The 27487-nt window shown below is 34.7% G+C and overlaps 5 protein-coding genes across 5 annotated transcripts; 2 read left to right on the top strand and 3 right to left on the bottom strand.

The window, feature by feature from the left end:
• Positions 1-940: 940 nt before the first annotated feature.
• LOC9315216 (F-box/LRR-repeat/kelch-repeat protein At2g27520) lies at positions 941-2094 on the bottom strand. Its single transcript, XM_021030157.1, is given in 2 exon segments — positions 941-1368; positions 1370-2094. Coding segments are annotated over 2 exon segments (1080 nt in total). The 5' UTR covers positions 2047-2094; the 3' UTR covers positions 941-965.
• Positions 2095-4092: 1998 nt separating this feature from the next.
• LOC9317049 lies at positions 4093-9150 on the top strand. The gene is given in 13 exon segments (XM_021030164.1): positions 4093-6515; positions 6592-6720; positions 6822-6874; positions 6876-6936; positions 7023-7069; positions 7153-7295; positions 7382-7476; positions 7579-7767; positions 7884-8090; positions 8178-8325; positions 8425-8555; positions 8639-8731; positions 8817-9150. Coding segments are annotated over 13 exon segments (3369 nt in total). The 5' UTR covers positions 4093-4541; the 3' UTR covers positions 8916-9150.
• Positions 9151-10883: 1733 nt separating this feature from the next.
• Positions 10884-16260, bottom strand: LOC110229046 (disease resistance protein TAO1-like). Its single transcript, XM_021027822.1, is given in 6 exon segments — positions 10884-11115; positions 11360-11665; positions 13730-13793; positions 13795-13908; positions 13910-14824; positions 15367-16260. Coding segments are annotated over 6 exon segments (2181 nt in total). The 5' UTR covers positions 15987-16260; the 3' UTR covers positions 10884-10953.
• A 911-nt stretch (positions 16261-17171) lies between these two features.
• On the top strand, positions 17172-19918 carry LOC9315217 (pentatricopeptide repeat-containing protein At2g27610). The gene has a single exon (XM_021027821.1). It carries the CDS (start codon positions 17280-17282, stop codon positions 19854-19856), a length of 2577 nt encoding a protein of 858 aa, XP_020883480.1. The 5' UTR covers positions 17172-17279; the 3' UTR covers positions 19857-19918.
• LOC9315218 (protein SUPPRESSOR OF K(+) TRANSPORT GROWTH DEFECT 1) lies at positions 19838-22929 on the bottom strand. Its single transcript, XM_002880936.2, has 8 exons — positions 22119-22929; positions 21930-22035; positions 21146-21344; positions 20993-21061; positions 20838-20912; positions 20649-20747; positions 20390-20545; positions 19838-20167 (listed from the first exon to the last, which is right to left on the bottom strand). Exons 1-8 carry the CDS (start codon positions 22594-22596, stop codon positions 20042-20044), a joined length of 1308 nt encoding a protein of 435 aa, XP_002880982.1. The 5' UTR covers positions 22597-22929; the 3' UTR covers positions 19838-20041.
• Between the last annotated feature and the right edge of the window lie 4558 nt (positions 22930-27487).

Here is a 27487-nt window from a genome sequence, read left to right on the forward strand (position 1 = left end):
GATCCAGATGATGGCATGAAGCAAAGTTTGCTTTGACGTCCACATGAGGGTTTTATATTTCTTTTATTCTAAGTTAATGTTTTGGTTTTATTTTGAGTTTATGGTTTGATTTAGCCAAGAATTAGAGATCTTTGAAGAATTTTTTTTTAAGGGTTTGGGCTTTCACAAGTAGTTGTTTATTTATGATTTATATTTGAGTTTAGAATATCTCAATTTTTTTATTATGAGTTTTGATTTCTCATATTACGGGGGAGTTTATTGGAACGCTCATATTTTAGGTCATTTTTCTTTAGTCCGGTTTGTGGATTGTCCAAGATAGGACGATTATTTGTGGAGTTGCAGGATTTGCGCCCACGGGATATTTTCCCTTTTACGAAGACCGAAGACGAGCTGAAGTTGTACCCTTTTTTTAAAAAAAGTTTGAAGTTTATACCCTAAGGAGACTGTTGACATGATTTGTCCGTCCTCGACATGATGTCCACGACATAGGTGTTCCGCTTTGTGGTTGCATATTTTGCGTTTCGCGTCCCACCTTTGTCGTGCGGGGGAGTATTGGAGATAAGCAAGATGTGTATCTTGCGGACCAAGTAATATGGACCATTAAAGTCTATTATGAAGTGAAGCCCGTGAAGCCCAACCCGAAGAATATTCTAGATCTCTATATTACTTCTTGTACAAGTTATTTCCTTATGTGTTTAGGAAAGTTTACATTATGTGGGTGTTAACATTATGTTAATGTTGACACTATATGTATGTATCTTGTGTTCTCATATGAAACACAACTCAATAATATATTCTATTCTATAATATTTGACAATAGCCCCTTAGTCAGATTAGAATCTAAAACACTAACTGGTTAGGAAACAAAGTTTTATTATGCAAACCAAACATCCTATAAAATTTTAACAAAAGATGCACTTGATGATATTGGATTCCAGTTTAAGATCAGTAAGAAGAAAAACATATTACATTGGTGGATATAAAGTAACTAAACTTGGAACATAACTTAAGAAAAACGGCCGACAATTAGATTGGTCTGTCTCATAATCTAACTTTTTGGAACCATGCTTTCCAACAATGTATATCATGTTCTTATAGTTCTCCTCGCTTCTGCTTCTGCCAGTGCCACAGCCCACAACAATCACTTTCTTGTCTTCTTCAAAGAAGAAACTTAGAATTCTTATAAAAGGAAGATCACGCAGAGAAACAAAATCGAATGTAAAGGATTTACTCCACGTCAACATAGTTTCAGTATCAATCTTATTACCCACCCATATCTCTATCTTTCCCATATAAAACCTCGAACGTAACACCAAAAGATGCTCTTCTCTAACAACTGATAGAGCAAAAGTATAGAAACCTTCATTTCTCTGTTGTGAAATCAAAACTCACTATATTGAAATAAAAAATGCAAAACCAGTAGGTATTTCCCTTCAAAGACTCGCCTTGTCCATAAATACGTAGATCCAGATCCATGTTGGGAGGGACTTGAGGAAGAACCCTCCATGAATTAGACTTTAGCTCAAAGATTTACAAAAGTTTGCCACCATACGAAATCCTCAAGATTTTGTAGCTATCGTACGATTTCTTGTTATTGTTTTCGTAACCTAGAGCATATATATCATGCTTCGTGTAATCACTTCTTGGTTCGATCCACCTGGTTTGACCAGTACACGGATTTACAACAACAAGTTTGGTCTTGTTGGCCTCTTTCGTGGAACATAACAATAATCCATTGCAGTGAAAAAGTTGTGATATTTCAACTTGTTGGCTATGTTGAGCCGTAAACTCTATAGATGGATCAAAAGCAATATTGTCGTTTTGAATTTCGTTGAGATTGATTCTCAGCGAGTAAACCCTAAAATTACTCCACATGAGAACCAAATTCTGCTTTACTGCTTTATCCAATTGCTTTGTGATGAATTCCGGATCTTTGAATAAAGCGTTCCATCGTTTGCAAGTATATTGTAATCGTCGTACAGATGTAGCCGGAACTCTAGAGAGTATTTCATCTACCAAATCCCATGGAAGATCAAACCTCACCATTGTTTTTACTTGATCTAAAAGAAATCAGATATTAGGTTATAAGCTTTCACGTTTGCCTTTCTTATATAGAAATTAAGTAAAAAACTTATTTTTAAAAACTGGTTAATTGACATTAATTATTTCGAAATTTTCATTATTTTCTTTCATCTTTTTTAAAAAGTTTTTTCCTTTCCTTTCTTATCATTAGTGGTTTTAAAAGCGTTGTAAACGGTTGCTTAAGCGGCAAGCAGACATTAGGTATTTATAAACCCTAGAGATTATCGGTTAAATTTAAGAAATTGAGCGTTTTTTTATATCACCGCTACAATTAGCACATACAGTACGTGGTTTAAATTCGGTTGCATCTTTTAAAATATATTGATTTTGATTTCTAGAGATATTTTCGTTTTCAGCTGGCGTTTGTAAAAAAAAAAAATTTGTTCGAGATCTGCTTTTTATTTTGGAATCGGAATCGGAATCGGAATCGGAATCGGAACTAAAAGCTTCTTCTGAAAATGTGAGAAAGCGTTGTAAAAGCGTAATTCCTTTTAAAAAGTTAAATTGAGAACGTTTTGGAAACGCCGTTTTTGTTTTGGAAATGTTATGATTTTTTTTTTTCATTTTTATAAACATTTTAAAGTAAATAATTTTGAATCATCTGAATATTTTTCGTATTTTCTTAACTTAATTAAAACCCAAATTTTGTTCAATAATAAAAGAATTTGAATCGTTCCTTCTACATTTCTTCATTTCCACGAATATGACATAGAGAATACTAGTGTTGAATTAACTGAACTTATGATGTTAAAATAATATATTTTTAATATGGTTTGATGTTTAGTGTTTTATTATATACTTTTATATATATATATATATGTGTGTATATATAGATATTGACTAAAATAATGTATTTATATATCGATTCCAAAGAAAAAGAAAGGCAAACAAATCGTACAGGAGCAAAAGGATCGAAGAAATATTACGAATATGTGTTTTCGTTAGCGAGTAAGGCGTTTTCGATCAGAACGCATCGTGAATCTTATTTCTTTGTACTTTTTCAGAAGATGACGCACATAGTTGCTTGTGTAATAATAACTTACGTTTTGTAGTCTTGTATGACTTTAACATTATAACTTCGATATAATGGAATGAATTTAGAAGGAAAAATAATATATATATATATATATATATATATATATATATATATCGATTCCAACCCGCTTTCTAATTGTTTCAAGAAAATCGCTTCTACATTTCTAAACACTTTGTTTTTGCATACCGCTTCTAGTTCTATGCAATACAAATTTCTACAAATGCATGAATACAATAAAAAAAAAGATCTCACCATTTCACTCTGAAATATAACACAATAATCAATTTTGATAAAATATTTTTTTTTTAACGTCTGGATTTATTATTTATTGTAATCTATGAAAACTTTTACATAGACGATTCTACCACGGACAATTCCTTCCGACCTTATTAGATCCACGACAAACGATACTTTCTTCTCCATATTTTTTATGGACACCTGCTCTTGCTTAACACCTTCAATGGACCACGATCTGACAACACTTTTCTCTCCGTAGAATCATGGCGAACGACTTTAATTGTATATCGCTGGAGATCTCTTGTATAATTGCCTCCATTAATCTGCAAATTTTTTAATAGATCGTAGTATATGAGATTCGAACCGCAAACCTCTTGATAAAATATTGTTTTAAAAGAATTTTGTTTATTTAAAATATAATTTTTAAACAATTATCTAGGGCAATGTCTATAGACATGTCAAAAAAAATTTGAGTAGAAAAAAATAGATTTATAGCAAAAAAGATTTCGATGCAATAACAAAATGTTATTTGTAACAAATAGTTTTGTTGGTTGAAAAAAAGAAATTTAATAATTATAAAAAATTAAAAAAATTTTGAGGCCGACTCTACCAAAAATATATAAATAATAATAGAAAATTTAAGGTAACTCCATTCTCAAATAAATATTTTTTTTTTTGTCAAAGCATTCTCAAATAAATATTAAAAATTTATCTGGTGAATGTTTAATAGCACACTCGATACTTGTCCACGTCTTAAAAAGAGAGTAGAAAATATAGAAACTTGTCAATCATCTCTCTTGCTACACTTGATTCTTCGAGTCTCTTGTATGCCTCTTACTGCAAAATCTTTCAAAGTCCAAATTTTGATCATCCCCAAACATGAAGACCATTCTACATTTAGGTCTTAACCCAAATTCTAAGATTTACACAACTTTTGGATTCTCATTTTTTCGTGAAAAATTTCAAACGGGTAAAATGCACAGAAGGTGTTCGACAAAATTCCCCAATGATCAAAATTGGGTTTTTTGTTTTTGTTTTTGTTACAAGCGTTGACACGTGGCTCTCACGTGATAAGCTGTTATATTCGTTGATGTTCCCGCTTCGACTCTGTTTCTTCTCGCAAACACATATCTCTCTAAAGCAGAGAGAGACCAAGAAAACGCAAGAACCTTGAGAAGTCGTAGCTATGGAGCAGCCTTATACTTTTCTGCAAGATGTTGAGAGCGTAAAACTCCACGAAAAGGCAAAAGAACTCTTCGCTAATGGAGATCACATCAAGGCCTTGGAGATAATTGAAGATATGATTTTGGTCAATAAGGAAGACAAGAACATATGGTTTCTTCATGCGGAACAAGGTTATATGTTAAAGAAATTATCGGATAAAACAGATAACTTTGACGTAGATTTCACATTTTTGTTGGGTTCTGTTGGATGTTTTTCGGAAGATGTGAAGTTATTAAGATCTTGCGCACATGGATTCTACAGTTTGGCACACCAAATTGAGTCAGTGATGTATTACAAGAAATGTTTGAAGAAAGCAAAACAGGTTTTATCTGTTTCTAACCCGAATGAAGACTCGGGTTCTTCTGTTGCCCAAATGAGTTTGCGATGGAAAGCACATAAGAGCAAAACGGATAAAGACCTGGAGAGTTTAATAAAAAATGCAGAGTCCAAGATTGCTCTTATCAAGACTGGAGGACTGAAGGATTTACTAGAAGAAGAATGTGAGTCAGAAGATTTGGAGTCAAAGAATAGTCCAGAGCCGGCAAAGAACGAGTTTAAAAGCTTGAGGTCGTTTTGGTTAGGTTTGGATGTTAAGGTCAAAAGGGATTTTATGAAAGTAAGCGTTGCAAAGCTTATAAGTTTTGTCGAGGGAGTACATGAAAGACCGGGACGAAATGCTTTGGAGAAAATTCTCGATTCTGCCAGGGAAGACAGAAAATGGACATTCTGGATGTGCCGAACTAAATGTTCGAAGAAGTTCTCTAGTGCTGAAGAATGTAAGAGTCATCTTGAAAGCGAACATGCTGCAGATTTTAAACCTTTGAAAGAGGAGGATAGAATCAAGAGGATAGGGAAAGACTGGGCTCGTAAGATATTGGTTGGAGGTTGGGAACCAGTGGATACAGTAGCTGCCGTTGAAATGATCAAAAATCGGCTCGCAGCTGTGAAAGCGTTTTCATATAAGAATGGATGGTCCAAAGAATGGCCTTTAGCTGTGGATGAAGAGCGCAGTAAGTTACTCAAGGAAATCAAATTCTTCCTTGGGATGTTTTGTGACCTTAAAATTCTCCCTTGCAGTGTTCGAGACTGTGTGATGCAATATCCTTTAAGGCATTTTGGAGAACTTGAAGTTTCCAAACAGAGTCTTGTCGATTCTCACCTAGTGGAAACACCTCAGAGTATATGTTTTCTGGATTGTCATGAACTCAATCAAATCCTAAACTTTCTAAAACGCATCAAGTCCGAAAGGGATGATGGTATAGATCTAGTTTCCAGAGCAGTGGACAGTATCTTGTGTTCTACTCAAGTTAAAGAAAAGATTGACTTTGACCCTCAGTTTTCATTGCTGCTTCTGGACAGAAGACTGCTGAAAAGCAATAATCCTCCATTTGATGATGAAGGAACAATCAATGTTTTTGATCCCAATGTTCACTACGCCAAGGCACCAGCTCAGGGAGATGATATCATATCCTGGTTAACTGACTACAATTCAGTAGAGAAGACTTTTCCCAGACCTATCAGGGAATATAATCTTGATATCTGGGTGGCTGTTCTGAGAGCTGTTCAGTTCACATGTAGAACTCTGGAAACCAAATATGCAAAGAAAGTGCAGGTCTTCAATTATTATGTAGCTCTTACTGACGTTGAAGACTTGTGTATCAGTGAAGATGAAAGGAGAAGGAATCTTCAGGAAGATCAGTGGAACAGCTATGCATCTCTTCTATGCGATAGATGCGAAGAGAGAGTCCCCGGAAATTCCCTCACTAACAAATTATTTGTGTGTGCAGTACGAGATGTTCTCGAAGGCGCATTGTATCTGACATTTGATTTCCCCGATTTTGAAGAATGCCTGAATCTTATACGTGGGCGTAAAGGTCTCAGCGATGATATAGTGTTGAAGTCCATAGACTCTCTGAAATCAGTGGCCACCTCCAAGGTTCCTGCATGATTTTGAAATTCATTAACATAATGACATAAATTGCCCATCTTAAAAGTATCTACATGACTTACAGGGTATTTTAATCGATTCAAAGATTTTGCTGGTTGATAATTCAAGGATTAGTTTGCTGAATGACCTCACCAGGCTTTCTGTTTTTGACAACCGCACTTATATCCTTGAACTGCTGAAAAAGTTCTTGCTGGTTTGTGTAAAACTAAACTTAAACACACAGTGGCTTCTTTTTCCGTCTTATTTTTCCTTTTGAATTGTGTCTTATATGCTACCATGTATCTTCTCATCTAGAATGAAATTATGAATATGGAATCCAAAGCCAAGTCAGATGCAGCAGCTGCCTCATCTTTTACTCGAGGAGGAGAAGAAGTTACAGTCAACGAAGAGGAAAAATAAAAGCAAAAAGGTCTTGGAAGTTCTAAACTCTCAATTTTCTTTTTTGAATATGTGGTAAATCGGTTGTAACAATGAATGGTCTTCATGGCGCAACAGAAAACGTCAACGAGCACCTCTAGTTCTCTTTCTAAGACCGGTGAACAGTAAGTACCTCAAGAGTCTTTTGCGCATGTTGATAAATTGCTTTCGGGTTTTCTCTGAGCCAAATGTGTTCTTACTTGTCTAGTAAACCTTCTGACATCCTTGAACCGGAAAGCACGTCTCCATCACTAGGAAAGGTAGAAGAAGATTCTATGGAACCAGATGCCACTCTTTCACGTGAAACGGGTCGATTGGAAATCTCATCCAACACTGTCAATCGAGAGGAAGGTACTAAAGTTGAGTCTGGTTGTAAAAGAGCTTCTCACTATCAGTTATATGCATAATTCTTATTTCTTTTATTCGCCATCTTCAAGTTATGCCTAGGGAAGAATCACAGTCGGAACATTTAGAGTCAACTCTTGGAGAAGCTGCAACCAGATATAATTCAGCTCTTGACATGACACTGAAGGTAAAGCAGTTACCAACCAAAACACTATTCAATACCTAAACTCTCGTCTCCTGAATCAAATCATTCTCTTTGAGAAGTTCACAAAAACATGTTGTATTACAGGCCCTTTTGAACATTCAAATTCTTAAAGAAGATTTGATGCAACCATTTCAAGACCACCCGGAAGAACATGTTCCTCCTGCTCTACGAAATTTCTTTACTGCTTTTGTGTCAGATGTGATAAATAATGAGGGAGTCTACAGTTGCCTCTTGCGTGACTTACTTTCTTCCCTAGAAGAAGTTATTTCCATGGTTCGTGTGGAGAAAATAGAAGAATGCTGAAAGAGAAAGCTTGGTATTATTATTATTTTTTTTCTGTAAGCTGAATTTCTTATTTTAATGTTTTTCTCCTTTTCTACTCTTTTCAGTCGAGTGGTGCTGCTGAGGTTCTTGTAGCCATCCTTGAGTTTTGGCATTGCTGGAAGAATGCTAAAAGAGAAAGCTTGGTAACTCGTCTTTTTACGTTGGAGGAAAATGAAAGAATGAGTTGTAGAAAATGCAGAAAGAAACCAAATTATCCAGAGCAAAGTTCTTATGGCATTGTTATGGCTGCAGATTCTATCAGAGACTTGAAGGTATGTTTCATTTATTTCCCTCTCTATGTTTCCTACAGAAACTAACTTCCCCTTATAAGGTTGTTATGTGTTTATATATATATGCAGTGTGCTCTTGGGAATATAGAGTTTGTGGATATCCTTAAGGTGATTCAGATGGAATATAAAATGCTATGTGACGTTAAAACAGGAGGCTGTGGAATAACAAACTTCGTTCATCACATCATAAGTAAATGCCCACCTATCTTCATAATCGGTAAGTTTTTGACCACCATGATTGTGAATTTATGTACTCATTTCATTTACTATGCTTATGAGAAAGCGATGTTGGGGTTATGTGGTTTTGCAACTTTAGTGTTAGAATGGGAGAAGAGTGATACAGAAAAAGAAATATTTGACACAACAAAGGCTTTGGACTGGGAGATAGATATCAGTAGACTGTACGAAGGCTTAGAACCAAAAACTAACTACCGGCTTGTGTCAATGGTGAAACATCTAAAACAGTATATTTTTGCTATTTTCTTCTGTATTTTTTTAGTTACAGTCTCAGAATGTGGGATGTGATGCAGGTTGGTTGTGGTGAAGAAGAAGCAGAACACGTTTGCATAGTTTATGAAAAGAACTGTTGGGTCAATCTCAGACGTGATGCTTTAACCGGAGAGGTAAGACGAAACAGTTGATTTTGTCTTTCCTTGATTTGAGTTAGATAGAACAAACATGATTGATGCATTGGTGGTAATGGCATAGGATGTTGGTAACTGGAAGAGTGTGGTTAAATTCTGTGGGGAGAAGAAGGTTCGGCCAGAGATTCTGTTTTATGAAGCTGCTGCCCGCTCGATGTCCTAACTAACAAGTGACGGAATTGTATCAATATGGAGAAACCAGCTACATGTTACAATTCGAAAGAAGTTTTGTTCTCTGTTCTATAATATGATTTGTCTTGGAAACTACATTTGTTCATCTACACGTCTACAGTTGTTCATGTACATACATAACAAGCAACATGAGAGCCTTATGCATAACCAAAGACACATCAATCGAAATAACCGCTTTTAACCGGCTCGGTTTGTTCGTTGGTTCATTCTAATGTTTCAAATCTTGCTCTTAAGCACAAAACCGAAGCCTCTCTGTCACTGAGAGTTTCCCAGTCTCTGTTTCAACTTTCAACATATAAACAGTGTATTTGTTGTGTGTTTGTTTTCTCAATCAATTTGATTGAGATTTCTGATTTTTGGTAAGAAAGTTACAAAATTTTATCTATATTTTATAAGAGGAGAGAGTATATAATATACAGATGCGAATGAACAATTTGAAAACACCAACAAAGTTGTTTATTTTGGAAAGCAAATGCGATTCACAAGGACAGTATGGAGACCTCAATCTTTGGAAAATTTCAAACTTAAGTTTTGTATATACGCAAATGAACTTGGGAATGTTGTGTCGTGGACAGCGATGATTAGTGGTTTCTTACAGAATGATGAGAAGCGGTGGATGTATATTGGAAAATGAAGAGGAAAGGTGTTAGACTGAATGAATTCACTTATTTTGTAATTCTCACAGCTCTTCCTTCAATTTCTCCATCAGAGGTTCACGCACAGATTGTACAAGAGATCTTCAACTGTTGGAATCTCTCTTTTATATGCTTATGTAAAGTAGATGAGGCTGCAAAAATTTTAGGCATTGTTGATAAAGACATTGTTGCTTGGTCAAAGATGCTTGCAGGATTTGCTCAGACCAGAGAGACAGAGGCAGCTATAAAGATGTTTAGCAAGCTCACACACAAAGGGAGGGATAAAACCAAAGTTCACATTGTCTAGCATTCTCAATGTGTGTGCGGCTACCACAGTGGCTATGGGACAGGGAAAGCAATTCCACGGGTTCGTTATAAAATCAAGACTAGATAATTATCTAGTATCCATGTGTTAGTAGTGTTATTATAACTTAAGAAATAACACAGAAAACCTTATCTTCAGATTCAACATTGACATGTACATAATGCTCTGTTAAAATTGACCATTCTGTTTGGATATGATGTGACAAAATACCTTCCTTATTCCTCTGCCAACAGCCTCACTGTCGTCGCCCTCATTAACTAGAGAAAAATGCAAGCCTTAAATCTCAAAGGTGTAGGAAGAAGCCTCTGAAACAATGTCACTGTTAGAGAACTCCAGTAGCTCGGTAAGTAACGAATCCATGCACTTCTCTACCTATAAAATCCAAGAGTCAACGAGGTGTCCATGATGAGGTCTCTCGCAATCAATTTAAAGCATTTAGGGAAGTTGAGATAAATGTAAATTGTGAAATCTAGTTAGGGACTAATCAATATTATCCACATGGGTAGTAGTGAGTTTTATACATAAGAATACTCAGAATTGTTTAGAGAGAAAAAGGAAAAGCATTTATAAAGGAGCTAAACATACAGACTCACAGAACCAGTGAGAGCCGTTGAACAAATATAAAAGGCAACTATTTCAAAGACTTGTCTTACATACCTTTTATTAGGTATGATCCATTATTTCCACTAATAATAAGGAGATTACATGTCGACCTTGGGCTGAAGTGCCTCTAGCTTTGAGTACACTTTCAATCTCCGCAATTTATGAAGGAATTTTATAAGCGAGAGAGCTCCATCAGACTTGGGCACTAGTGTAGTTTCCACTGAAGGAGGAGAAATATATAAATTTTCTTTGAATTCAATAGAAGAGACTCCCGTCCACAATGAGTATCCATCATAACTTAACTGATAACTTACTAGTGATATTCCAAATACAAGGGGGGAGCTGCACCAGACTTGAACACTCAGCAAGAAATATCTTGAGATTAGGGATATTTCCAAGAGAGGTGGGGATAGTCAACAGGCTTGAGCAGTACTCAATATCCAGAATCAATAGATTAATATCGCATTCCCAATTGAAGAGGGTAGCTCCAATAACCTTGAGCAATGATTGAGATCCAAACTCACCAGATTAGTGGCGGTTGAGAGATCAGGAAGCTCCTTCAGGTTTTTGGAATAACTCAAATCCACCCACCTGAGATTTTGAAGAGGCTGCCAAAAAAAAAAACACACAACATACAAGGAAATTACAATGAGTAGTGAATATATGCATAAAAAATACTGAGACAAAACATGCTTCTATGCCATCAAGTTTTAATTGACTAAAAAAAGGTGAGTGTTAATATCACTTGTTTTTTTTTTTTCATCAAATTTTGACAAAAGGTGTTACAAACAGATTGTGCATTTTGAAATAAAACCAAATTCAAATTATACGAGAGAAATAATTTTTACTCACTTGAACTCCTTTCCACAGCTTCTTAAGTTTGCTGCAACGCATGTTTAGTTCGACGAGGAACTCCGGAATAAAAGTAGAAGGCAAACATGTCATTGGAAAATGTTCCCAATGCAGTAATCTAAGTTTTGGAGATATATATTTCAGACTTTGTGGAGAGTACAATCTACAACCATTATAATTTTCAACTTTTCTGTAGATTCTTAAGAATTGGAGATTCCACATTCTTTCGAAACATTTGCCGCTAATATGAAATTTACCGTTGATTTCAGATAAGTCGAGATCCATGCCTACAAGACTATTACTACCCTGAAAATTATCAGATGAAATAAGAGTTATCAATTGAATTTAGTTTGGAGGGAACAAGGCAATGAAGGAATAATATGAAAACTTACAGTTTCCTTAGTGAGTACTTCACAGATCTCTCTAGCATTGATAATAAAAGATTTTAAAAGATTGTTAAAAAGTTTTATATTATCTTGATGATTTATTTACCAAAATCTTGTAAAGTCTTTAAAACTTTTTTCCATAATCTTGTATACTCTTGATGACTTTTCCAAACTTTTCCTACAAAATATTTCCAAAATCTTGTCCAATTTTTATTAACGTCTAGTGACCATCTTCTATCTTCTATATAACATGTTCTGTGTAGGCCTGGTTTTCTTCTATATACTAGGTTGTTTATCAGAGTTACAGAGGTACGCTTCTTCTATCATAATACTCGCTTATGAATTTCGTGTGTCGATCGTTAGATTCTTGTATGTTCATATAATATTTAATTGTTTTCATTGTCTTTGGATCTTTTGATTCTCTAGCACCAAAATCTATAAAATTTGCAAAAGTCAAGTGATGTGATACGTTTGGTTTAATAATATATACATGCGGAGATTTGCTTATGCTGTGATACGTTTGGTTTTGTGACAAGTCAATGGTCTTTTTTTTTTGATACGTTTGATTTGCTTATCATGATCATAATAATTCATAAGTGTAGATGTGATACGTTTGGTTTAATATTAGGATGTTTGAATGTGAAAAAAATGTCAATAAGATTTGCTTAGTCAAAGATAAGTTGTTTGAATATCGGACATCCTTATGTTTTATATTCATCTGTAACAAATGCTTTTAGTCAATGGGAGATTCCCAAAAGAGTAAGGAAAAGGGTCCATACAATCAATGGGGACCAGAGGAGACAAAATTGTTGGTAGAGTTACTTGTTGATGCAGTTCACCGAAATTGGCGTGATAATAGCGGTATCTTTAGCAAGCTAACGGAGTTGATATAAGTTTTTATTTACCAGAGAGTTGTACTAATTTGGTTCTTCGATTTTGCGGTTTTGAGTCTTGATAGTCTTGTTTTTGCTTCATCTTCTTCCTTTGATATCTTCTGATTCAGACCTCGGTTTGGAGATCTAAAAGTTGTTCTGAAATCTTGAGATCAAGATATTTCCAACCGTATAAAGATAAGCTTCTGATTCCTTGTGAGTCGACTTGAGAAAAAGTTTGAAGTTGGTGCACTTCAGCTTCGTCGCTCTGTTCTTCGGTCTTGGTAGATTGGTCATAACTTTCAGACCGTGACAGCAAATCACGTTCCGCTTTTTCCTGTAGCTTCGTATATCTCTCTACTATTTTTCAACAAAGTTTCATATTTTTCTGGGTTGTTTTGATAACCCTTTCAGTCTTTGAACCAGAACACGTCTGTTCTGTTATCCTTCTTCTTCTTTTTTGGTTTTCTTGTTTTTTGTCTTTGTCTTTGTCATCTATTTGTCCACCGCTTCATCCTCTTGAATATTCGCAATTTGGTCCATTCATTCACCAATCAAACACAAACCCAACAAATAGAAAACTGTTTATTAAGCGAAGACAAATAAATGACCAAGACAAAGACAAAAAACACAAACAGATCATATCATCTCATAAACAGATGTCTTTGTCTCCTCCATTCCCCAATTTTGGAACTTGAAATTGCTGGAGAACAGGAGAAGCAGCGACGGAGACGATTCCGGTGTCAAAGATTGCTGACACATACAAAGTCATGGACTCTATTCACAATCTCTCTATTTTATGGGAGAGTTTTCATGACTTTTTTTATGAAGAAAATTATATAAAATCCTAAACCAATAACATAATATTTTAATTTATCAACAATCCAAGATTCTTTTGTTTTAATTGAATAACACAAAACTTTTAATGACTCTATAAAACTCTTAATCCAATAACACTAGATTTATAAAGATTTTAGATTACTTTTTATAAATCTCAAACCAATAACACCAAATTGTAATAGAGTTTTTAAAAGTCTTGATTGAATAACAACATATTCTACATAACTTTTAAACTCATTAAAAGTCAATGAAGGAATAATATGAAAACTTACAGTTTCCTTAGTGAGTACTTCACAGATCTCTCTAGCATCAACCAAAAATTGGCGTTTCCCAGGCAGATTGATTATGAACAATTTCTCTACCTAGTTCTACTAACAGATTAGGCATCTTTATAAATCCATGTTCCCGTGATATGAGTGACTTTCCAGCTAAGATTTGAATCCCGTGACTCTTCCAAGAACGTATTCGCAAGAAAATCTTCAAGTGTCTGAATACTTTTATGGTTGAAAAAGCAAGCTATATAAAGAAATAAATCTTTATCTTCATCGCATAAGGCGTCATAACTGAATCTTATAATACTCTTGATATCTTGGTGAAGCCTAGTTCTCAACCTTGGTAGTGCATCGATCCACTCCTGCTTGGACATTCCCCGAAAATAGGAGCCCATTACACTTAACCCCATCGGGAGATTCCCAGAAAGTTGTGTAACTTCCCATGCAAGCTCCTCAAAACCATCTTTAGGGGACTTTTGACCAAAAGCATTCAAGCAGAAGATTTGAAGTGCCTCTTCATCAATTGGATAATCCACCTTGTAATTATGATCAATCCCATGTGCCTTCAAGAGTTGTTGGTCTTGCGTTGTTATGATAATCCGACTTCCAGAACCAAACCATTGAGTTGTTTTCGCCATAGCATCTAGTTGTACTAACCGATCCACATCATCAAGAACGAGAAGCACTTTCTTATTTTTCAACCTTTCCCGTGCCACATCTAAGTGACGTATCTTCAAATCCTTTTGATTTAATGTCTCAGACAAAAGTTTTCCCTGTAATTGCAACATGTATTCATAGTAGTCGCAGTTTTGTACTGTATAGACTCCTTTTATACTCACCATAAATGCAGTATGAGAGAAGTTACTACGAATTGTTTCATATAAGGCTCTAACGATGGTCGTCTTACCAATACCCGCATGACCCCAAACCCCTACCATTCTCACTTCATCACATTCTAGGCATAACAAAGTCAGCATCTTTTCCATGTGAGCTTCAATCCCAACCAAGTCTTCAAAGTAGTTTGATGGGCAAAAATTATTTAGTGCATTTGAAACGTTGGTCGCAATATTTTCGATCATGTCCGCTTCATTAAACCTAAAAATGAATATATTAATGTTAAACCATTTTAAAAAGATTTTGTGCGAAAGAACCCTCTAACTCGCCAATATTTGCAACTTTATCATCAACCACAAAAAAACTGCAAATTAATCATACGAACTCAAAAATGATATGCAATATAACTCTTTTTTGCTACCATCAAGTTTGTAAAATTGAAGCCCTCGCGACGATAAATTAAACTATGTCTTTAGAATTTTGAAAATCTAATGTATGTGACCGTGAAAATGTTTACAATATACGTATAAAGGTTATATTACGTATTATTTTATAGTCCGTATGATTAATCTGCATTTTTTTTGAAGAAAAGTATAAAATTGCAAAAATTGGTGAGTTTGAAGGTTTGTTTACATAAAAACTCCCAAAAAGTATAGATCTATGGGTCAATTATATAATATAAGTGACCGTGTATGCGTCACTAATAATCATTTACATTGTAAGGGCTACAAATAATCATTTACGACTCTAGTTGCAAGAATCTATCTTTGAAAAAAGTAAAAGTGGAGATTAAGAAAGCTAACCAGTTGCTTGAATGATGACCAGCAATTGTTGCCACTTCTGCCAAAGCCTCTTTCCATCTTCTAATGTCTTCTTTTGTTTTACCCTCACAAGTATTTATGAAGACCTTCCCAAATTTTCCAGTTTGCTTCTTTACATCAGTTGGATCCACTTTATAGAAAATGGTCATCACGGTTTGACCAAACTCTTTTCTACAATTCATAACCTCCACCAATTCATTCAGGCACCATGTCGAAGAAGCGTAGTTCTTCGAGAGCAAGACGATTGTGATTTTCGATCCTCTGATAGCTTCTACGAGTTCTGGACCGATCGATTTGCTTCTCTCGATATCATTATCAATGAATATGTCGATTCCCTTTGCTTTGAACTCCTTGAGAACGTGACTGAGAAAGTTGTTGCGAACATCTGCTCCGTGGAAGCTTGGGAAGACATCGTGTATCCAACTGCGAGACGAAGGATAAAGAGCCATGAAATGAATAGGATTCGAGAGGTTAAAAGTCTTTTTAGAAACCAATCTGCATAATGAAATGGAAAAGGTTTTAAATAGCTGCACAGGAATATTCAAGTAAATTTCCGGTAAGAGCCTAAGAGGAAATAGTAGTTCTACTAAATTTGTTATCATCCCTTTACTTTCGATTTCTTACAAATTATCCCAAATATAAAATTACACAAAACATTTATATTCAAATTGGCAACAGACCAAACAGAAACATTTCCTAAGTGATCAATTTTATTTTATTTTTGTATTTAGGACATTAATCTCAAACCAAACTAAATCAAACCCAAACCAAACTTGTTTTAAACAAAATTCTTATCATTTACAAGAACTTCTTGGATGTTGAAAAGAGCTAAATTTGTTACAACCAAAAGATATTGGGACATTGCGATAATCCCTTATAATGTGGATCAAGTCAGCGATCAAGGTCCGACACAAAAGAGTTGACTTGTGAGATAGCAATGTGAAAATAAAGGGAAAAGTAAACCAAAGAAAAAGTCTATTTAGACAACAATAAAAGGGTGTTAATATATTAGAGAATGGCCATCCAGCAATATATAATTAAGGTGAATAGCAATATATTCTAGATTAGTAAGTAGCACATTTTGTGCTAATATCTATAGCAAGTTGATTAGGTATTTAATGGAAGTATTCGCACGAAAAGAAACAGGGTATTTGATGGAAGTCAACATGAGCAATGACAATTTCACCTTTAATCTAATGAATACCAAACCAAAACGGACCAAAATATGGATTGAAAACTACAAAACATCTTTTTTTTTTTTGCTTTCTCCACTACAAGAAATATGATCATTGATAGTACATTATAATAGCTCATTTTTCAAAACCGCTATTAAAGATGAAATGTTGGATGATGTTATCATATGATAGCATTTCAAAAATACTAACCACGAAAATGAGTAGCGGAATTAACCATATTTTTAGCGTAATTTCAGAAGATGTGTCGTTATCAGCTAGTTTAGTGTCCGAGGTTATTATATTGTTAAGATGAGGCTTTAATTTTCCCTTAAGTTATAATAATAATATTATATCATCGATCGATATGAGAAACAAAAAAAAAAAAAAAAAAAAAAAAACAGAAAACGACTTTTACGTCGAGGTGTATATTAGGCCACACGCAGTGGTGCAACCACTCGGCGGGTGTGAGTATTAAACAATAGAGAAATAATGTAAAAAGTTGCTTTTCAACAAAACTTGAGTGTATAATTGCATTCGGGTGTGAGGCTTTTTAAAAAGGGAAAAAATTTTATTTTCTCTATCTCTCTCCTCTCTCTCTCCACATGCCAATTCTCCTCCTCTCTCTTCGATAAATTTTATAATAAATCTATTATTAACACCTATCCTCATGGATAATTTGAAAACACCAACAAAATTTCGGTTCGTTATCTTCAATACCAAATGCGATTCGCAACGACAACATGGAGACCACAATCTCTGGAAAAGTTGAAACCCAATTTTCGAATTTATTGCTTTGGCGCTGCTTCCTCCTCTCGTTTATATTATGCACACAACCTGTTCGACAAAAGTCCTGACCGAGATCGGGAAAGTTATACAAGCTTGCTTTTTGGGTTCTCTCGTGATGGACGAACTCAAGAAGCAACGAGACTCTTCTTGAATATCCAACATTTGGGGATGGAGATGGACTGTTCAATTTTTTCCTCTGTTTTAAAAGTTTCTGCTACTTTGTGTGATGAGCTTTTTGGTAGACAGTTGCATTGCCAGTGTATAAAGTTTGGGTTTTTAGATGATGTGAGTGTGGGAACATCGCTGGTTGATACGTATATGAAAGGTAGTAACTTTAAGGATGGAAGGAATGTTTTTGATGAAATGAAAGAGAGGAATGTTGTTACTTGGACTACGTTGATAAGCGGGTATGCGAGGAATTCGTTGAATGAGGAAGTTTTGACATTGTTTATGAGAATGCAGGACGAAGGGACTCAGCCGAACTCGTTTACTTTTGCAGCTGCTCTTGGAGTTTTGGCTGAAGAAGGAGTGGGTGGGAGGGGACTTCAGGTACACACAGTTGTTGTAAAGAATGGTTTAGATAAAACGATTCCGGTTTCTAATTCTCTGATTAATCTGTATCTCAAGTGTGGGAATGTTAGGAAAGCTAGAATTTTGTTTGATAAAACAGAAGTAAAGAGTGTGGTTACTTGGAATAGTATGATTTCGGGATATGCAGCTAACGGGCTTGATTTAGAAGCGTTGGGAATGTTTTACTCTATGAGGCTTAATCATGTGCGGTTATCTGAATCGAGCTTTGCCTCCATTATCAAGCTCTGCGCTAACCTTAAAGAACTGAGGTTTACGGAACAGCTCCATTGTAGTGTTGTAAAATACGGGTTTGTGTTTGATCAAAATATAAGGACGGCTCTAATGGTAGCGTACAGTAAATGTATGGCGATGCTTGATGCTCTTAGGCTGTTCAAAGAGACAGGATTCCTTGGGAATGTTGTGTCGTGGACTGCGATGATTAGTGGTTTCTTGCAGAATGATGGGAAAGAGGAAGCAGTAGGTTTATTTTCGGAAATGAAGAGGAAAGGTGTTAGACCAAACGAATTCACTTATTCTGTCATTCTCACAGCTCTTCCTGTAATTTCTCCATCAGAGGTCCACGCACAGGTTGTAAAGACTAACTACGAGAGATCTTCAACCGTTGGAACCGCTCTTCTAGATGCTTATGTGAAGTTAGGTAAAGTAGATGAGGCTGCAAAAGTTTTTAGCGGTATTGATAATAAAGACATTGTGGCTTGGTCAGCGATGCTTGCAGGATATGCTCAGGCTGGGGAGACAGAGGCAGCTATAAAGATATTTAGCGAGCTCACAAAAGGAGGGGTAAAACCGAACGAGTTCACATTTTCTAGCATCCTTAACGTGTGTGCGGCTACCACCGCGTCTATGGGACAGGGAAAGCAATTCCACGGGTTCGCTATAAAATCAAGACTCGATAGCTCTCTGTGTGTTAGTAGTGCTCTTCTAACCATGTATGCAAAGAAAGGCCACATTGAGAGTGCGGAAGAAGTCTTTAAAAGGCAGAGAGAGAAAGATCTGGTATCATGGAATTCGATGATCTCTGGGTATGCACAACACGGGCAAGCTATGAAGGCTCTCGATGTTTTCAAGGAGATGAAGAAGAGAAAGGTGAAAATGGATAGCGTAACATTCATCGGAGTATTTGCTGCTTGTACACATGCAGGGTTAGTAGAAGAAGGCGAAAAGTATTTTGATATAATGGTGAGAGACTGCAAGATTGCACCTACAAAGGAGCATAATAGTTGTATGGTGGATTTATACAGCCGAGCCGGGCAACTTGAAAAGGCTATGAAGGTCATAGACAACATGCCAAACCTGGCTGGTTCCACCATTTGGAGAACAATTCTAGCTGCATGCCGAGTGCACAAGAAAACAGAGCTAGGGAGATTAGCTGCAGAGAAGATCATTGCGATGATACCTGAGGATTCAGCTGCATACGTGTTGTTGTCTAACATGTATGCAGAGTCGGGAGATTGGCAAGAGAGGGCCAAAGTAAGGAAGCTGATGAATGAGAGAAACGTGAAGAAAGAACCTGGTTACAGTTGGATTGAGGTCAAGAACAAGACTTACGCATTCTTGGCTGGTGATCGGTCTCATCCTCTCAAAGATCAGATCTATATGAAGCTGGAAGATTTAAGTACACGGCTGAAGGATTTAGGGTATGAGCCGGATACTAGTTATGTGCTTCAAGACATTGATGATGAGCATAAAGAAGCTGTTCTTGCTCAACATAGTGAGAGATTAGCTATTGCTTTCGGGTTGATCGCTACACCAAAGGGAAGCCCTCTTTTGATCATTAAGAACCTTAGGGTTTGTGGAGATTGTCATGTAGTTATCAAATTAATTGCAAAGATTGAAGAAAGAGAGATCGTAGTTAGAGATTCAAATCGGTTTCATCACTTTAGCAGTGATGGAGTTTGCTCATGTGGAGACTTTTGGTGATTAGAAATCATTGTTCAGAACATTTTTTTACACATTTCGAGAAATAAAGCAAATTCAATGTTTTTGGGATGAAATCAAACATGGGTTTGAGATTTTGTTTTGCTTCTCAGTACATACATAAGGAGAAAGTGAAGAGACTAATAATAATATGATTGTGAAAGATGCTTGATGGAATGTCAAATCTATCAACCTTCTTCTCCAAACTCCTGTGTGAATCTCTCGTGGACATCAAGGTCAGACTTGCTCACTGTTGGCTTTTGTCTAGCAAGTACCTTTTCGAAATCGGTTCTGGTGATTGGTGGTGGAATAATCTGTAGCAATTTAGTCACATAAAAAAACACAAATCAGGCTTTAGTTTCACATCATCCAAAGCTTAATGACTACGAAAACCAAGAAACTCAGTATCATATGACCTAATGAACTTTGCAAGCACAGCTGTGCATACTCATGCTAAAAGTTTGTATCGTCCAGCAGATTTATGAGAAGATTAAAACACAAAACCTCATGATAGAATTTACACGTTTGATACGTACCTTTTCGGCAAGCCCTTTTGCTGCTAGATCTTGCATTGTAGTCTGGATGGCACCAGGGTGCCTAGGCCCACATGGCATCCATGTACCATCAGGAGACTTGAAAAAGAACATTGCATCTTGAGTTTTACGAACAGGTTCAAACAGAACATCTTTTACCTGCAAAAGTCAAAAAATATTCTTGAGACAAAGGCTTATCTATCTATAGCAATATAGAGGGAAATTAAGGACAATAAGAAATAACTCAGGCCAAGTCACGTACACAAACAGACACATCTGAACCAGAAAACCCTTCTGTCTTTTGGCCTAAATATTCAAAATCAGGTTCAGTTAAATTATGAGGTGTATCTCCCAAATGGACCTGCATTTACAAAACAGATCTCATTAGTAAACTGGTTATGTCTCCCTTGAATGTTTTTTACTTGAGGAACTTGAAGCAAATGAATAATACTTTGAACATGTGCTGGCGAGCCTTGGCCTCTGGGAGAGGAATATAGATACGCTTGTCAAAACGTCGTCTAATAGCCTGAAATTAACATGGTGTTAGCAAAACAGTATTTAACTGGAAAATAAAATATAGATCCAAGCCATCTTATGACTTTTCACCTGATCAAGAGCATAGGGTGTGTTGGTCGCTGCAAGTACAAGTACTTTCTCATCATTGTGTCCAACACCCTAAAAGAAACAGAGATAAGTATAGAGAAAAAAAGTTTCTACTAAAATGAATGACAGAGAGTTCAGTTTGGATAAGCTTTGCACCTGCATCTGCACTAGAAGCTCTGTTTTGATACGTCTTGAAGCTTCACTCTCGTTTCCTTCTCCACGTGTACCGCACAAAGAATCTATCTCATCAACAAAAATAATCGATGGAGCACTTTCACGGGCCATCTCAAAAAGGTTTGATACTAGCTTCTCACTTTCACCCATCCATTTCGAGACCAGGTCTGATGAAGACACGCTGATGGTTGGGAAGTAAAAAGGAAACAACTATTCTTAAGCTATAACATGTTTCCAAGTAAAAACACTGTAAACACAAAAATGACATAGAAAAAACAACCAACATAAAGTACATAGCCAGACCTAATTCAAAACCCAAGTACCTCGTGCAAACAACATTGGGATCTACATGCTTGCCTACTTAAATCAACATGTGTTGGCTGTTGGTACTCTAATATGCTATTTAGATTCTACCAGGCCTTTAAAATCTGGTTGCAGATGCTTGTGCATGTAGCCATGTACAGATAGCAGAGACTAATACATATATTCCAACATATAGCAGACTTTGCATATAAATTATTAAAGAAAATCAAACCTTTCCTTAATATTTCTATCTGAACTCGTAGAACAAAGTTCGAATTCAAACACAAACAAAATCAACGACCACCACCCCTTCCTCAAACTAATCCCAAAATACTCCAATACCATCCTTAGCAACTATTCAAATTCATAGTATTTGACTATGGTCTCAAGCTATAATGAAAGAGCTAAAACACTACACTATCCTCTTACCATATACTTTCAATATTTCAAACACATATCTTACCTGAAAAAGGTAGAGTCTGCTTCAGTAGCAACAGCCTTAGCCAAATAAGATTTTCCTGTTCCTGGTGGCCCATACAAGAGAAAAGCTCTCCATGGCCGTCTCTTTCCTAAGAAGTAAACAAACCACAGATTAAAGGTCACAACTTTATAAAGAGACTCATTTTAATCTTCAATGAATCGCTCAAATTACCTGTGAAGAACTGTGGAAACTTAACAGGCAAAATCACAGCTTCCTGCAAAGCTTGTTTAGCACTTTCAAGCCCAGCAACATCAGACCACTTGATATTAGGTTTCTCCCTAACAATAGCAGAGTTTAACCCAGATCGAAGCTTCGATTGCTCAGGATCTTCTCCATCTTTACCACCACCTTCTCCATCTTTGGGCTTAGTCTTTGGCCTCGTTGCAACGGCAGCGTCACCGTTAGATCCTGGACCGGATCCACCTTCATCGAGAACAGCACGGATCTCCTCTGCACGACGGAGATACTCGGTGAATTTCTGGGTAATAGCTTCTCTGATCTTAGGGTTCTTCTCATACTTGAGATGAGTTTTGAAGTACTCAAGCGCGTTCATGTATAGAGGGAAAGCTTTATTGTAATTCCCAGCATTGTCTTCATGAACCGCTTGCTTCACGTACTCGATCGCTTGTTCCTTGAAATTGCTGTACATAATTTTAGGGTTTTACCAGAGAAATTGAAATTCTCTCGATTTGAAATTGTGATTCCAAATTGATTGAATCGGTGATGAGCAAGGATCGATGGAGGTTTGAAATCGTGATGAGAAGATTCCGAATTGAAGAAGAAGATCGGAGGAAGGAGAGAGAGGAAGGGGATGGAGAAGAAGGAATGGATTATGCAAAGCGATGAAGAAAAAAGGCCAGATTTGACGACGAAGACGAAAAGGTCTTGAAAACAGCGGAGCGTAGGTTTGTAGAATAATGAAACGTTGAGGCGTTTTGGCAAGTTGTGAAGAATTGGATCAACGTTTTGATGAATGACATGGAAAACGGTTGCCGTTTTTATCATATGCTTATTGTTTTTCCAATAATTTTGTATTAAAAAGTTTGAAAAAAACAATTGTATTAAAAAGCAGGAAAAAAAATGAATATCAATCCAAAATTATGATGCTAAATATAAAATTGGTATCTTTTTAAAAACAATAATAAATTCATTTGTAAATAAGTTTATATAAACAACGTTGAGGAACAATAAACGATAGAAAAATGAGTTATAGACTTATAGTATTGTGTAAGAAAGCGCTGCGAATTTTTTTTGACGTCAACAGTTTTTAGCGTCGTCTTTTAAAACAATTTTAACATTTTTGAAAAAAAAAGGTAGACAAAATTATGTTGGAAAATTGAAAATACTAAACCATGTATTAAAATCTAAATGTCAAGCTTTGATGAGCTTTATATAATAACATTAACAAAGATTTTTTTTATTATTATTCAATAGCATGTAGATAATGAAGGTAAAAAAAAAAGACACTCTCACTAATTGTCTTCATTTGGAATAACATATGTTTTTTTTTTCTTGGTGGTATGCATTTCAAACAACATTGGCTTAATGATTCTTGAAGTGATAATGGTATGTCTTTGCACAAAGTTCCATTTTTCTTTAAAAATCTTGCTAAAAATATGCTATACATGTAATTCTTCCTTATCCTTACCAAATCAATAAAAGCAAAAAGATCCCATGAAAGACCAATTCAAGTTTTTCAAGTGTTATATGGAGTTATAGTTTGGAATTGATGAGTTCTTCTCTTGCACATCTACGGAAATGTATTTTTTTTTGTACCAAGGTTGATTCATCTTCATTAAAATGTTGGGTTAAGCCCTTTACAAAAGAAGATGAGGCCTTATTAGCCCGAGAATTAATTAGTGGTTTGTTGTACGAGGAACGAAACAGAAAGATTCAAGATTTTCAAAAAACTATTTGTTACTTATGTATCTAAGGTCATCTCCAACGAGACACCAAAACACTATATTTGGTGATAATTGAGTTCCAACGGAACGACAAAGTGGACGGCAATTTTTTTTTTTTTTAACTAGATGAAAAGTAATTATTTACTCACACTTTGCAAAACGAGTTCTCCTATTAAAAGTGTTGTCCACATAGTCCGAAAGAAATAAATCTAGGTACAAGGTCCTTGTATTAGGAGGCAAATTTGAGAAGTTTATGAAATAATGACAATCAAGAGCATGACATATGATAAGTCTTCTTGTTGTCAACTGATTTGCGACTGAACCTGAAGAAAACAAACTAGAAATTTTATTTCAAAAACCAACCTAAACATCAACACAAAATTAGTAAATACATTACCTTGAATGCAATTGTAGCAAAGGTAGTGACAACAATTAAAATCACAATAAAGAAGAGTTAAGTTTCAGACTGGACATTCCCTTTCTTCATTCAGAAACATTTAGAGTCATTTGTGCGCATTGCATAAGCAAAGGCCAGACTCTCAGCAGTGAATTGTAATCGTCCACCAACGGATATGTTTTATTGGTACCTGACTAACAAGACCATTGTTCTGGATGACCTAATGGCTAAGACATCGCATGTCTCAATTATAAGACGAGCGAATCAAATTCTCACAGATTGAAGCTACATAAACAAAAGAAGAAAAATTTTAGGAATTAAAGAAATGTTCAGGAATTAAAAAATATGTTCATTAGTCCATAAGCGATTAGACAATGGAAAAATGGCAAAATATAATCGTCTTAAACACATGATAATCAGTGGTTATTGGCAAGAAACGCAGATCCTCAATTAAGCAGTACATTATCCATCATAAACTCGTGATAACAGGAGATCATTATCAGATTTATGGAGATTTTCAAAGAACTATTTGGTACCTTTCTGTCTAAGGTCATCTCCAAAGAGACACCAAAATACTATATTTGGTGATAAATTGAGCTCCAACGTAGCGACAAAGTGGACGGCAAATTTTGTTTAGTGTTTTATGAACAGTATTTAGTGTATCATTGTTCGTAAAACACTAAAAAAATTATTTGTGTTTTTGATTTAGTTTTATATTTAAATTGTTGTTTATCAACTAAAAGACAAGTATACTATCAATATTTTGTATGTTTTCATTTTACTAATATGAATTTTTTATTAAAATTAATATGAAATAATAATTTGCACCAACTTTCTAAATAAAAATTAATTTTATTAAGATTAACAATACATAATAAAGTTTAATTAAACACTAAAAACATAAAATTACAAAATTAAAACCAAACAAACATAAAAACTAAATGCAATAAGACTAGATTTGAACCCGCGATACACCGCGGGGCTATAATTTTTTTTAAAAAATCTAAATATAATTAGTTTTGTTTATTAATAGAGAGTATATAATATAATATTTTGACCTATTTTATAAATGTACCATCCATATATCTATATTAATAATTTTGAGTATATTAATTGTGTTTTAGGTTTAAATGGTATATCTATATATACACTTAAACGACATTTGGCTTTTTTCTTCTTCTTGCCTCAGTTTAGGAGAAAGATTTTTCTTGCGGTACACCGCGGAGCTACCTTTTTTAAAAAAATTTCTCCTTAAACTTCTAAATCTAGATTTTACCCCGTGGTACACCGCGGATCAATTTTTTTATAACTAAAAAATTATTTTGCAAAATTTTAAGTTGTATTTGTTTTGTTAATATTGTTTATTTTGTTTAGTGTTTATGATTTTATAATTAAATTTTGATTTTTAATTCTAGGATTTCATCCATAATATATTGTTTAATATTAATATTGATCTAAACCCGTTGCACCATATAACCCCGTCCCGTAAAATTAAACATCATTTGTTATTTTTTTTGAATAATATTTTTATCCACTACGGGTTGCAGGTTCATGCGGATAAGCCCGTAGAGAGTTGCGGGTTTTCGGATCGACCCGCCAAAAGAGAAGCTATCTTTTGAAACCTTTTGTTTTGTTTAGAGGTTTTAAGAAAATATCCCTAAAAAATAATTTTTATTATATGAAAAAAAAGAAGTAGAAAAAATTGTAGTATCAACATTCCCGATTTTTACATCACTCGTTACAATTATTTTTTTTTTTGCAGATAAAAATCAGAAGTTAACTAAGTCGAGATTTTTAAAAAGATTGTGTAGAAATTTTTGGTAAATTGTTGAGAACATATTTGATTTCAGAATCTTTACTTAAATAGATAAGGAAAGATTTTGTAGAGACTTTTGCTAAATATATGAGAAATGAATTTCAATTAAAAATCTTTACTTAAATAAAATAAATCTAAATAATTAATGCTAGTGGCATGTCATTGTAAATACTTCTCAACTTCAGGATTTATTTGCTAATTATGATCCAAAAATGTATATATAGATAATTTTTATTATATGAAAAAAAGAAGTAGAAGAAATTGTAGTATCAACATTCCCGATTTTTACATCACTCGTTACAATTAATTTTTTTTTTTGCAGATAAAAATCAGAAGTTAACTAAGTCGAGATTTTTAAAAAGATTGTGTAGAAATTTTTGGTAAATTGTTGAGAACATATTTGATTTCAGAATCTTTACTTAAATAGATAAGGAAAGATTTTGTAGAGACTTTTGCTAAATATATGAGAAATAAATTTCAATTAAAAATCTTTACTTAAATAAAATAAATCTAAATAATTGATGCTAGTGGCATGTCATTGTAAATACTTCTCAACTTCAGGACTTATTTGCTAATTATGATCCAAAAATGTATATATAGATAGATTTGAACCCGCGATACACCGCGGGGCTATAATTTTTTTTAAAAAATCTAAATATAATTAGTTTTGTTTATTAATAGAGAGTATATAATATAATATTTTGACCTATTTTATAAATGTACCATCCATATATCTATATTAATAATTTTGAGTATATTAATTGTGTTTTAGGTTTAAATGGTATATCTATATATACACTTAAACGACATTTGGCTTTCTTCTTCTTCTTGCCTCAGTTTAGGAGAAAGATTTTTCTTGCGGTACACCGCGGAGCTATTTTTTTTAAAAACATTTCTCCTTAAACTTCTAAATCTAGATTTTACCCCGTGGTACACCGCGGATCAATTTTTTATAACTAAAAAATTATTTTGCAAAATTTTAAGTTGTATTTGTTTTGTTAATATTGTTTATTTTGTTTAGTGTTTATGATTTTATAATTAAATTTTGATTTTTAATTCTAGGATTTCATCCATAATATATTGTTTAATATTAATATTGATCTAAACCCGTTGCACCATATAACCCCGTCCCGTAAAATTAAACATCATTTGTTATTTTTTTTGAATAATATTTTTATCCACTACGGGTTGCAGGTTTATGCGGATAAGCCCGTAGAGAGTTGCGGGTTTGCGGATCGACCCGCCAAAAGAGAAGCTATTTTTTGAAACCCTTTGTTTTGTTTAGAGGTTTTAAGAAAATATCCCTAAAAAATAATTTTTATTATATGAAAAAAAAGAAGTAGAAGAAATTGTAGAATCAACATTCCCGATTTTTACATCACTCGTTACAATTAATTTTTTTTTTGCAGATAAAAATCAGAAG

Source organism: Arabidopsis lyrata, assembly GCF_000004255.2.
Source record: "Arabidopsis lyrata subsp. lyrata unplaced genomic scaffold ARALYscaffold_4, whole genome shotgun sequence".
NCBI lineage: Eukaryota > Viridiplantae > Streptophyta > Magnoliopsida > Brassicales > Brassicaceae > Arabidopsis > Arabidopsis lyrata.

Excerpts from the sequence above, each read along its gene's own strand:
- LOC9315217 (XM_021027821.1), top strand. The coding sequence starts at position 17,280 with ATGCGATTCGCAACGACAACATGGAGACCACAATCTCTGGAAAAGTTG.
- LOC9315218 (XM_002880936.2), bottom strand. The coding sequence starts at position 22,596 with ATGTACAGCAATTTCAAGGAACAAGCGATCGAGTACGTGAAGCAAGCG. Across the intron at positions 21,062-21,145 it reads AGCTTCTAGTGCAGATGCAG|GGTGTTGGACACAATGATGA; the intron begins GTGCAAAGCTTA and ends TGTTTCTTTTAG. Across the intron at positions 20,168-20,389 it reads CAAAAGGGCTTGCCGAAAAG|ATTATTCCACCACCAATCAC; the intron begins GTACGTATCAAA and ends AAATTGCTACAG.